The 13697-nt window shown below is 39.3% G+C and overlaps 1 protein-coding gene across 1 annotated transcript; it reads left to right on the top strand.

The window, feature by feature from the left end:
• The first annotated feature begins 9020 nt into the window (after window positions 1-9020).
• LOC132792969 (uncharacterized) lies at window positions 9021-9578 on the top strand. Its single transcript, XM_060802511.1, has 2 exons — window positions 9021-9138; window positions 9171-9578. Exons 1-2 carry the CDS (start codon window positions 9021-9023, stop codon window positions 9302-9304), a joined length of 252 nt encoding a protein of 83 aa, XP_060658494.1. The 3' UTR covers window positions 9305-9578.
• The last annotated feature ends 4119 nt before the right edge of the window (window positions 9579-13697 follow it).

The following is a 13697-nucleotide window of genomic DNA, read 5'->3' as shown; positions in this document are numbered from 1 at the left end:
CAGGCTCTTCTTTTATTTGTTGTTGCTGCCGCTGTTTCAGCTTTTGTGCTTTTCTTGCCGCATGTTTAACCGCAATCTCTGTGTGTGTGTGCAACAGAACAGAACATAACAGAATAGAAGCAAACGAAATGTGCCAACGTATCATAAGTAAAAATGTGCAACAATTGCATTCAAGTTGTTGTTATATACCTCTTCTTCTGTTTGTTGTTCTTATTACTCTTCAGCGCGATGCTGTTATTATTGTTGTTGTTGTTATTTTACAACACTTTCCGAGAGCTGGCTTGCCACAAAGTGTGTCATGAGAAGGAAACATTTGCCGGCTCATGAGGTACTCAATATTTCTGGCATTCTTATTCAGACACCGTTCAGACTTCAGTTGGCATAATTAAAGAAATTCAATACGCTTGCAGTTAATGAATTATTGGCTGCTGATTGCTTTCGTAATTAAGAATTGTTTATTAGTTATTATATCTCAATGTTGTCTATGGTTTATTAGAGCAAAACCATTAATGGATTTTCAATAATATTTATTTCTTTGAAATTAAATTATATGCTTCGATTTTGAGCCAAGTACAATGATTACTTATTATCAATTAGTTACAGGGTATTTCTATGGCAGCTTAGCAATTTGCTTTGCTAATTGTGGCTGCAATTGGCTGGGCCATAATTTGATTTATCGCTTTGTGAATGGCTTTGTAAACATTTTATGCATTTAGCGCTGAAATTTATTGTCGGCGACGACTACAACAACTACAACAACTACAACAACAACAACACCAACGAATAAGAGCAACGATAACAAATTCAATGACTGCGATGCAACGATGCAATTGTCAACGTTACGCCCAATGCTATTGATCAATGGCAATGACGATGGCGATGGCAAGAACATCGACGATAACTGGAATAACAACAGCAGCTGTAATCGCAAATATTACAGGCCAAGTTAAATGGGCAACATAATGGTCAATAACCTTTTGACCAATAAATCAAAAATTTGGCGTTTGGTTTAACTATAAATTAAATACACACAGAGTGCTAGTGCTGCTTTAGGCCGTGGCTTTTAGACATAATCACAGTCAAACTGCCAATTGGCAACTGGCTAAGTGATGTGGGGCAAGCGGCAAACAGTCAGAGGCAAGAGGCAAGAGGCAAACGATAAACATGAACGACAACACAGCCAAAAACATTCAGCGACAGCGGCCATAAAAACCAACAACTAAAATAATCGCTCGTAAATGCCTAGTGACAATAAAATTGATGATAAACCAAATCAACAGAACCGACAACACACACAAACATACACAGAGAAAAAAGAACAAAAATCAAAGCAACGGCAAAAGGCAAAAAGCAATCGAAATGCGAAGCGAACGAAACGAAACGAAATAATGCAAAACGAATTTGCGTTCGCCTTGTCGTCTTTTAGGCTGTAATTCTGCTAAGCAGTTTGTTGTTAATACCCTGTAATGCCCACTTAAGTAGTGTATATTCAGAATCGTTTGCTTTTCAAATGCATTTCTTTCGGCTTCTTGTCGCTAAGCTCATAATTTATGTGCGTTTGCCAGCAATTAGAGGGTATTACAAGTGCTGGCAGCTTTTAAGTTATAGTTGCTTTAGCTGTGGACAGAATCAAAGTTGCTGTGCGGTGATTCTTGGTGTATAATGCTACTTGAACGTTAAATGAAATTAAGCTGACGTTCGGCTTGATTGGCTCTCTAGAGGCCAAGCAATGTCGGTTCACAATTGACTTTGTCTTTTTCACTTAATCATTTATAGTACCATCTGAAATCAAACACACAAACACACTGACACACACACAGTCTCGGAAATACAATGGGTGAGTGAGAGAACCCCTAATCAAGCCGCTTCTAATGACACTGCAAGTTCTGGCCAAGTCCACGCCTCGTTCCCATTCGATGGCAGGCAAGAAGCGGCAAGCAGCACACAAATCAACTGCAATTATGCTGAAAACTCAAAACTGTACTTAATTTTCAATTTTCAATGGTAATCAATTTTGTAATTGAACATTCGGCTAGAGATTTTCATTTACTGCTGCTGTTGCTGCCGCTGGAGGCTGTCAGTTTTCCAACGAAGTACTCTCGCATTGTCCCTGAAGTGGACGTCGTCGTCGTCGCATCAGAAGTTCGCTCAATGGACAAATGGAATGCCGAATTCTGTCTACAGACTACTACTGAGTAGTGAATGCTTAATATGGAAAAAGTGTATACAGAGAACAGAAGAAAATTCAGTTAGCCTCACAGAATGTTGTCGTTTTGAGCCAAGGTTTTCCCTTCCATTCCCTTTTCCCACCCTAGCCTTCGCCCTCGTCTTCCATAGCTTTTACTTGTCGTCTACGCTTCGTTTCACTCCTCTTGGCATTGCATCTTCATTTAACAGTTTTGTGCTTTTAATTCTTATTTAAAATTGCATGCTCATCTCTTAAGTGGGCATGCTGCATTTAATTTTATTTATTCATGTTTCTTTTATATACTACAGTATCTTTTTTTTTTGGTTTTTTTGTATCTTTATTTATTTTTTTGCAGTCGTTCTTAAAAGCCAAGCGGCTTTGCTGTCGCTGCTGCTCGGACATTTTCCGTTTTTGTTGCTGTTGCTGCTTTTGCTTCTGCTGCTTTATTTTTCAAGTGGAGGAAAATATGCTTCTATTAGTATTGCTCTCTGTGTGCACTACGATTGCGACTCGGACTTCGGATGCGAGTGCGAATTCGAATGCGACTGCAACGCCTGACTGCGCCCCAGGGCTATTATTTAATTATTTTGTCAATGTGTTTTTGTTGTTTTAGTTGTATTCTTTTATTTTTTATTTTGCTCAGTTCGACCTGAAAAAAGAGAAAAAGAAAAAGATGGCCAGAGCTTTTGGCTTATACTATATACATATATATGGCATGCGATGTGTCCGTATTTTATGCACTGTTTTTTTGCGCTTGCTCTTCTTCAACTTAATTTCTTATTGATTTCGTTGGCATTCGATTCGATTTGCCACGCTCCGCTCTGCTCTCTGTGATCAGCTTATTTCATTTTCTATTTACCAAATTCAAGTTACTTGGCATTAATCGCTGCCAAATCTGCCAGTTCTTTTTTTTCTGTTTTTGTTTTTTTTTTTTTTTTGTATAGGCCAGACCCTAGACTGTAGAAGACTGTATAGACCCCCGCCAGTTTCAATCTATTTTTTTTTTGTTTAGTTTTGTGTTGTAAATTCTATTCAATAAAAACTCACAATGACTCGAGCATACAAAGTTAATTATTGCAAAAGTCTTATAACTCATTTCTTTTTCTATGCATAGTTTTCTTTTTATTATTATTATTTCTTAGTCTTTTTTTTTTTTGCGCCCAACCCATTCACATTGCCACCAAAAATCGTTTGACAAAGAAAGTTTGGCAAAAAAGCAACAAAAAAAAAAAAAACATAATAAATAATGTGCTAAGAAAAGCCGCTAACAAAGGCGCCCAGCCAAATGCGCTGTATGACGACTATCTATGAGTTTGTCTGTGTTTGTCTCTCGGCCCTGCGCGGTCGCACACAAAAAATAAAAGCCAAAAGTGGAAAAAGTTTATTCTGGTCAAACTGCTTCCGTTTGCGGAATTGACCTAGAAAACGCGAAATTAATAAAAAAAATCGCATGGAGCAACAAATAAACCGAATCCGAAGACACAGGCGACAACGTTGAAGCTTAAAGTGTCATCGAGTAATAACAAAGTAATCAAAAAGAAAGAGACAAGCGAGAAGCGAGAAGATCTGAGAAGCGAAGCATCGTGAAGTGGCAAGAAAAAATTGTACAACGAAGCTAAAATGCTCTTCTTAGAACAATTCGTGGTGTATTCAGAATTTATCAAAATAATAATAATTATTCTTAAATTTATTGGCTTAATAACATCGAATTTAGAGTTTCATTAATTTACTCTTCAAACTTTTTGATTAAATGTGCAAAAGCAATTCATTACTCGCGTTAATTTGATACCCTTTTCTTTTCTTTCTTCGCGCGGAAATTAAAAAGTCATAAAAAATAGACAAAGAAATGCTAAAAGTAAAAAATAGAAATAGCTACAAAATGCGCTGCCTAAATGAAAGACAGCAGCAAAAACAACAACGGAAAGAATCTAAACCGCATGAAAGCTGACGGCCAAGAGCGCAGACTAGTTTACTGTAGTTGCTGATTTTGTTGTTGTTGTTGTTGTTGTTGTGTGGCGTTCTAGCCAAGTTTGTCGCCGGCCTGCGAATTTTGTTACTGTTAAATAAATCTTCTTCAGTTGAGTTTTATGTCTTCATGCGGCTTTAATGAAGCCAACCCGACGCTTCATGTCGTGCCTTGGCTGCCGTTCTCCGGACGGACAGACAGACGGACGGACTGCGATGTAGCGACGGGACGACAACGTCTTTAGCCGCAGGCTGTTGACATGCCGCGCAGTTTTTTTCGATTTGGCATTATGAAAATGTTGTTCGTGTTGTTGCTGTTGTCGGTGTCGGTGTTGGTGTTGGTGTGGAGAGTGAATGTGCCATGGCGCGGTATCTTGGCCATGTAATTATGTTTTCATTTCAGCAGCAAAACTCAAAGTTAATAGGCGAGCATAGAACTACTTTCGTTTTGCTGAGCCTCCAGAGTTTGATTTTGATGGAGCAGCACTTATAAAGCACTTTTCTTAATTCACACACTCACAATCACACACCGGTCCGGCACACACACGTTGTTGTTTGCGTGTGTGTGGGCACAGAGACACCAAATAAAGATTCCAAACTCAAGTTGTCAGCCAAATAAATTGTCAATATTGCCATTTGGCCATTCGACTGTTTGGCCGTTTGCCTGTTAGTCGTTACTTGTTTGTTGTTGTTTTCCACTTTGGCTCTGATTTGATTTCTGTCTGACCGCCGTCCCGTTTGGCCGTTGATGGCTGGCCCTGGCCACTGACCACTGACTTTTCCGTTCGTCCATCCATCCGTCCGTCTTGCCTTCGTCACTTTATGGCCAACTGTATATTTCGGCCAAAATGTCACTTTTTTATTGTCTTTTTATGAGCGCAGCGTGTCGCTGGCCCTCCACACGGAGTTGTTAAACGTGCGTCGCTACTTTCGATTAACGAAAATTATTTCACTACATTAGTGTTTCAATGTGTGTGCCCAGAGAGACAGCAAACAAACAAGCAGAAAAGAACAAAATCACAAAAAACAACAACAACAACAAGCTGCATAAAGAGCAAAACAACAACAAGAAAAAAATTGGGATTTCGTTTTTATTGAGATATATTTTCCTTTTTATGACAGGCGTCTTATATGGACATCTGCCGAATTGGTCAAGTTATCTAGTTTTTTTTTCTCTTCTTTTATATCTATGCTCCCCGCAGCAGTTCGCAGTATCTTGGTAAAGAGAGCTGTGCCATCATTTGTATACAGCGGACGTAGATCGTACCTGCAAATAGTATAAAAAGGAATTGCTTTCAGTATTTATACGACTGCAGTTGGAAAATACCAATTGAAGTAGTAAACTAAGCACTGCCAGATGCGAACCTAGAGCCCATATATCTACGTAGTTATAGAACTCCATTCAAATACATTTTCTCTCATACTTTATCCGGATGCCAAAAAGAAATTTTGAGCAAAGCTTACATAGTAATTACGTTTTTTCGCGACTAACGAAGATTATTTTCTTGATTTCGGTGTTGTACCGCCATGTTTACTTTATTATTCTCCAGAAACATTATCTTATATACAGCATTTGGTATATTTTAGTATTTAAGTTTTGTATGATCTATAAATAATACCGCACTATTTTGCTTTGATTGAAAATGTGTATTTTAGTATTTTTCCAGTATATAAATTTTGTATGTTTTATAAATACCGCATAATTTTAGTTATATTGATTGGTATGTTAGTGCTTTTTCAGTATATAAATTCAGTATATTTGCAAAATGATATTTTAATGTTCATATAGAATATAAGTTTGGTTTACTTAAAATTATTTGCACACTCGAATGTAGCTTTCTTGCTTTAATTTTCTTTTAGCTCTCTCTAGGGTATATCTTAGTCAGTCAGCAGATGCTTGACTGCCTAGTGTTTCGCTTTATTTAGTATGCGTTGTTTTCTAAGTCAAATGCGTTGGGCATTTCAATTGCAGCTTTTGATAAATGGCCAGCAAACTGAGTGTCAGCATTTGTTGTTGTTGTCATTGCTGCTGTTACTCTTCTTCTTGTCTTGTTGTTGCTGTTGTTGCTGGGCTGTTGTAGTCAGCGCTTTCATCGTTTAAGCCAGACGCGAGCACTACATTTGACGACCGTGGGTGAAAATAACCAAAAATGGCATACAGCTTTCGCCCATTTCTGTCAAAAATCCCCACACAAAGACTCCAGTTGGAGTCGTCGCGACAGACGACAGACTACAGACATGGAATGTACCTTGCTTCAAGACATACAAGACACACAAGACACACTCTTTTATTTTTCACTTGTTTCTTCTTTCTTTTTAGCGCAAGGTCAACGCATAGTTCTTGTCTTGCTAACACACAAACTCATATTCATAACTAACGTTCGCTTTTTTGGAACTCAGTTCCGTTGTGGCAACGGAGGAGAGAGACGAAAGAGGTAAAGAGACGGCGCTCCACAGCGACACAAATTACGTGCCCGACGCGTTTGTCATGCGCGTTTCAACTTGCCGCATGCAAAAGCTGAAGTTGTTAGTCACTCAGTGTTCATTATACCACAAAATGCTGCACGCCCCAACGTGGCAGGCAGGCAAACAACAGCAGGGCTCTGCACAATTTTCACGCCTTCTTCTGCTGCACTTAATTTTACTTTCGGCAACAGATTCAAGTCGGCGACCAGACTCCAAGACTTCTTCCAAGTCTCCCCAGACGCATGCGCATGCGTCTCACGTAGCCAGACTCTGTGTCTGTCCGTCTGTCTGTCTTTCAGTCTTTTTCTTTTGACGCTCTGTCTCTCGCTGAATTGTGGCTGCTGCTGGTGGTTTGTGAACTTTCTGTGAAAGTTCTGTGGCTCTGCGGCGACTGCATAAATCTTCCACACACACATTTTTCTTCGCATTGTATCAACGTTCCTATTAGATACAATCTTGTCTCTTCTACACTTTTTTTTTCTTGTTTCTCTGACTACTTAGCGGCTTCTGTAGTATTTTTCCCACATGCTGCGCATTGTTCAGCGCAACTGCGCCGCAGCATTGTAATTATTATTTATAATAACAATAAGAAGTCTGAAATACATTTTTGTGAATAATATGCAAAAGTTCCAAAATGGCAACTCACGGAATTCTGCACACTTTCAAGCGTTTAATTTGTTGTGCAGTAATAAAATTAACTATGAATTATTTGAGTTTTGCATTCTTTCGGCCACTTACCGAATAATTTGAAAGTAAAATCGTCTCTCATGCGAGGAGGTTTTGTTGTGTCTATTTATAGAGCTACTGCTGCTACACATCTTTATGGGTAATTTGTTTATTTTATAACATTTTTGGATTAATGCGCCGCTACCTTCACGCATCTATAGATGCTGCTGTCGCTTCTGCTGCTGCGAGTCGCATAATGATAATGCCACATTATGAACGCGTTCGTCGTCGCATTAAAACAAACATAACAACTACGTGACTAATTATGTTGATATCAAACATGTTTTATTTTTTTCCCTTCTTTCTTCAACGCTATTAAAGCTGTCTGTGTATCTTTGTCTCTCTGTCTGCCTCATTGTCTCCACACATGTGCGTGTGTGTGTGAGAGTGGAAGAAAGTGAAATTAATGTTAAGTGCGCATATAAACATGTTTGTATTTCAGTTTTGCGAGCATTTCTGCCGTGTTTTGGTTCTACCAAAATGCCGTTTGGAACGTGTTTGTATTTTCATTAAAATAAATTAACAATCTGCTGTGAAACTGACAGTATAAAATTACCCAGTTATTAGCTCGTTAAATGCCTCAAACACTCCGTATTTCTTTATCAACTTTCGGCCAGAAGAGAGCCTGCAACGAAACCAAGAGAAAAAAAAACTATGCCCAGAACGTGTCTGCAGAAAAGTTCCCATGGCAAAGTTCAGTAACCTCCTCTGATGCTCTGATGAAGCTTTCCATTTCTATATGTATGTAGACTTGGTTCAATTTATTGCCACAATTTTTTATTTTTTGGTCTTTTTTCCGTTTTTATTTAGTTTTGGAACCCATTCAAATGAAAGTGATAAATTTTGTTGTGATACGCAGTGAGAATTTTCACCAGAAACAAAGCCAAACAAAATGCGCATAAAAAATAGTTGCACGTAATTTAGTACAAAACAACAGCAACCACAAAACAAAAAAAAACAATGACAACGACGACGGCAATGACAACTGCGCTATGGCTACCTGAAAGAAGATAGGTAAATGCGACTCGGCAATAAAAAAGAAAGAAAAAAAGTGAAAAACTTAATGCAAATGCCTTGAGTTGAGCTTGTTGTTGTTGTTGTTGTTTTTGTTGTCGTGTGGGCCAAGTGCATGAGAAATATACAAAAACCTAAATTAGAGTCCACAAAGTGGACATTGAAACCGAAAGTGCATAATTAATTTCGCTTTTCATCGGAGACCCCCAAATGAGAAATGCTAAACACGCGCCGAACCCCTTTCATTATTTCATTAGCACGTTGCTGCGTTTTGGAAGTGTCATTAAAGTTTTTTGGCAAATATGAGTGAGAGAAACACTTAGCCAAAGTGCTAACCGGACGAGTCGATGTGGCAACAGGCTGGCATCGGGCAAACACTGCGTATGCATAACATTTATGGGCATGTATGAGAGTGTGTGAGTACGAGTGTATTTTGTCTAAAAATAATATGGACAAGTGCTAGATTGAATAAAAATCGTATATTTCAAACTGTCAAAGGCAATTTAAGCTGAAACGCAAACACACACATACTCAGTATACATATATAAACACCCATACATTGGGGGGCACCCACCCACACTCACACACACACACATTGTGGCAGGCAACAGACCAGGCAACAACAACAAGAACTCATCGAGAGCGAGTCTACAACAAACTGATGTGCGGTTTTGGTTTCATGGCTTACGGTTTTGATTGCTGCCATCGCTCAATTGATTTTCCACTAATGCCATCGATTGGCACAACCGAAATAAAAGTGAAATGCAAAGTATTAAAAAGCACAAACACAGCAACGCACCCACACACAAAGGCAAGCTGAAACTTAAACGTCAAAATAAACAATTTGTCATGCTTTTATTAAAAACGCACAAAAAAAGAAGAAAAATAAACGAAACGAAAATAAATGAAACTGGAAACAAAAATAAGCGCAAGTCCATCATTTGACATGAAATTGAATCGCATCAGATTCGCATCGCAATCGCAAATAAGAATAAACACTCGACGACATTCAATTTAGGCCAAAACATTCAAACTTAAATAGGATTAGTTGCGGCTTGCGTTAAATAGTGGAATGAGCTCCATTTATTTGTTCAGTTAGGCGATAAGTGAAAATCAGCATACAAAAAAAGCCACAAAAAAGGTTTGAATTAATTCCAAATAGTAACACAAAATTCGATTTAGAATAAAATGCAGAAATAGAATTAAATAAAGAGACAAAAACAAGCAAACAAAAAGATAACTATCGTCATTTAGAAAGCTGCCAAAAATTGTTGCAGATTGTTTAAACTGATATGGCAACAGTCGGGCATAAATCTTTCACTCGACAACTGAATCACCTTTCGATACCCTTGCTGGCGGGTATTTTGAACTCGTTGCCAAATGTGTAACAGGTATGCGAAGATTCCTAGGGTATTTAACCTTCCGTCTACTTTTGTTTCAAGTGTGTTTGTGTCTGCTCTTTTGCGGAATCTTACGCCCACATATTTGCTGTCATCTGCTGGCCACAGTTTTGTGGGCGTGAAGGAAGTGTAAGGGAATCTCAAGTTTACCTCAAAGCACATAAATGTCAAATGCAACTACAATAATAATTCATTTCACTGCAAACTGCGAGCTGCATTTGATCTGTGTGATTTCCCTTTCTCTCTCTCTATCTCTGTATGTATAGTAATTTCCATTCCCATAGTTGGCTTTTGTATTGGTCTCCTGTGCAATTATTAATTAGCAGATTTTTAAGCAATTCATTTGCATACTTTGTGCAAGTTGTTAATATTTAACCAGTCATATTTGATTGCGCTGCGCTGTGTGCATGCTTAATAAATTTATTATTTGAATTTAGTCATATTATAAATAGTTAATTTCATGATTTGCCAAAGCAGACCGAGTTTCATTTAAATTTTAAATTTCGATGTGCAATTCAATAAGGTTTATGCCATGATTTTGCAGTTGCTGTTGTTGGCAGCTCCTTTTGTGCTTTCTCGGCTAATTAGCGTTAGTCAACATTGAGAAACCGCAGAGAAACGTGTGCCGTGTGAGAAATTAACGCAATAAGAAAATGAGAAAAATCTCTGCTAATTTGAAACTTGAAATCACGCCTAATGAAGATTTAAACAGCTGCATCTGTGGTAAATGAATGTGTCTGTGGCTGGCAGTGTCAGTGATGCTGCTCCTGCTGCTGCTACTCCTGCTTCTATTGTAGTTGTAGTTGTTGTTGCTGGGCTTTGCGGCTCAACGGCAAATCTCAAATGAAAACAAAAACGCACACGAAACGGAGTCCAAGGAGCACGAAAGCTCCAAGGGGAGCTTGCAGTGGCAAATGCATTATTAATAAATGAAAACGCTGCGCGTGTAGATTGCAATTTATGCAAGTGTGTGTGTGTGTATCTCTATCTCTGTGTCTGTGTGTGCCCCAGTGAGCGCACAGTTCATGGACAATAAGATGTCCTGCCAGAGAGAGCGAGCGAGCGAGCAAACGAGCGCGGACATCAGCTTGTGCGTCGTTGCTTTTCCGGTGTGAATTAGCGTCGAGTGCCACATGCAATTTCCTGTTGTTGTAAATTGCAGCAGCAGCAACGCGGCATTGGCAACAGCCACAGCAGCAGCAGATGTAGTCAGAGCTGCTGCTGATGCAATTCTTGGGCTGCCTTTAATTGCCGAACACGGTGCTGTTTTATGGTCGATGCTTTAAATTGAACGCATTGCGAGCACTTAACACACACTCAGCGCCAGTTTTGGGCAACTTTTAGTGGCCTCGCCGTCGGGATGTTGATGTTGCTCTGCATCAGCATTCAATTTGCTTGGTTTTTAGCAGCAGCACAGTAACAGTAACAGAAGCAGCAGTAGCGGCAGCAGCTGAAAGACTCGAGCTCAAGCAAGCACAAAGCTCAACTAGCTGCGGAAATTTGCTCAGTTACTTTTGTGCAATCCCCAAATCCCAGTTCAATTTTATCTATGTATCCATCTGAAACTACTTGGCAAATAGCAGCAGCAGCAGAAGCAGCAACGACAGCAGCTATGGCTTTGACTGGTTTGCTGCTGCTGCAAATGTATCTGTAAATGTATCTGTATCCGTGTCTGTATCTGTATCTGTATCTGTATCTGTGATTGTGTGTATACAGCTTCAATGAAATTGTTGACGTAAATGGACAACAAAGCCCGGCACTCAGTTGCATTTTTCTTTGGCCTTCCAATGGCATCCCTTTCCTTTTGGTCGCTCGCTTGCTTCCTCGCTCGGTTCGTCGTGTTATAACTGCTGCACAAAAATGCATGCTTCGTTTAATGGCAACGGGACTGAAATTCATGTTTATTGCATTTTGCATGCTGGCAAATAAACGCCAACCCTTTTGATTGTATGCAATACAAATACAACTAAAAAAAACGGAGTAAAGAAAAAAAATGTAGTAGAAGAGACTCTCTGCTAGTTCGGCTCAATTCAAAAGCTGGCGCTTGCTTAATTTTTTTTCTTTTATTTCATTTGCTTTTTTCTTTTGCTACTTGCCAGCCCCCCAAAGAGTTAGCTGACCACAAAGCCGCAGTTGCAATGCCTTGAAATTTACCTTTGCTTGGGCAAACAGACTTGATTGGCTGCTGGACGTGCAGACGGAGGAAGGGGAGAGGGGAAGAGAGAGGGAGTAAAGCGGCAATAGCATCAGCAATGGGAAGCTGTTGGTGACCTCAACGCTTCAGCAGCAATAGCATCCATCCATCTATAGTGCTCGTAATTAGTGCATGCTATATGCCATTCAATGTGAATAAGAGTAACTGGCTTTATTCGAGATCTCTCTCTCATTCTCTCTCTCTTCACATGTGAACGGGAAGCGCGCTTTTGTTTGCTTAGATTAATGCTTGTAGCTTGCAGCCTAGAGGTGAAGGGTCGCCGTTCAACCGTTCTTTATGCTCAGCTTTTTATTTAGTTATGCACTGTGACCAGACTAACATGCATGCAAATATCTAAATATCTACATTTACAAACGGGAAAAGTGAATGCAGGCAAAGGTGAACAGGTAAATGGTAATGGTAAATGGCAATCACTGGTTGCTATGGTGCGTATACGCAATGCGTCTTTGTGCCTGTCAATTAAATGCGCTTGTGCTTGCAACTTCTTTCAACTGGCAACTGGCAACTGTCTAATGCAGCTTACAGGCACATGCAATCGATTTGTATTCCTGTTACGTTCCTCTTGTCTCCCAGTAAGCAATTTGCTTAGTTACAAGCAAGCTATATTTGGTTCCATCTCCTCTTCGAATTTGCTTGTGATCATCATCATCATCATCATCCTCGTGGTTGTCGTTGTCGTAGACGCTTTTCTTTAGCTGCATCGAATGCACATTTTCAGACCATCCGCAGGGACAAAATGATTCACAAAGCGAACATTTTTCGCACAGTTTGCCTTATGCACTCGCATTCACTTGTGAGCACGATAATAAGACTGCTTCTGTGAGTGAATTTATTTAGCATTTGCTCAACTCTGAAGTTCAAAATCATATCTCGCTCTCTCACATCTGCATATCACAATATATTGTTCTAAATGCACTTGCAATCGAATCGATGGTGTAGCTATATTTCAGTTGCATTTGGAGCATATATTTCTATAGACAATAAGTAGTTGGAAACAGTTCTTAATATGGTATGAAATCCATCTTCATGCCTGGGAAATTAACTCACTTGATGTTGCAAACTGCTTTAGCCTGTTTAGAAGGCCAAATACACAATTGAATTCGGGTCGAACGTGGTCAGCAAGAAGAAGGAAATCTATCTGTTCAATTGGAATAAGCCCTTTGTTCGTTTGAACAGCATCGATACATAATGTGTTGCTGCTACTATAGAGCAAATTAGCATCCATTTGGTTTTAAATCTACTTCAATTAGTAGAGGCTACTAAGAGTAAGCGATGTTGAAACACGCACCAAAAGGATGCATGGCAATAAGTAAGAGAGAGAGAGAGAGAGAGAGGATGTAAATACAGAGAGACTGTGTGTTGGATTTTATTTTCAATTATGGAAACCAAGGAATATTGAAGCCGGAATTACGCATTTCACTTTCTCATTTCCTTCTCATAAAGGGAAAAATGCTTCCTTTGCTGCGGCAGGTCAGCATCTGAAGAGACAGCTGAAGAAAAAGCCACAGCACAGCTGCAATACCACCAGCAGCATCAGAAGCAGTAACAGCAAAGAGCGGGCGCTTAAGGGAGTAATAAAATTCATTTTAAATGTAGTTTGACAAAAGATATGGAGGACCATTCATATGGGAAATACACACCTCAAAGACAATTAAAAATGGAACGGAGAAAATGCTTGCGAAAGTCAAATTATTTCCGATTGTTATCCTTGGTTAAAAAGACT

This window comes from Drosophila nasuta, chromosome 3 (assembly GCF_023558535.2).
Source record: "Drosophila nasuta strain 15112-1781.00 chromosome 3, ASM2355853v1, whole genome shotgun sequence".
NCBI lineage: Eukaryota > Metazoa > Arthropoda > Insecta > Diptera > Drosophilidae > Drosophila > Drosophila nasuta.
This window is presented reverse-complemented; position numbering and strand designations above follow the sequence as displayed.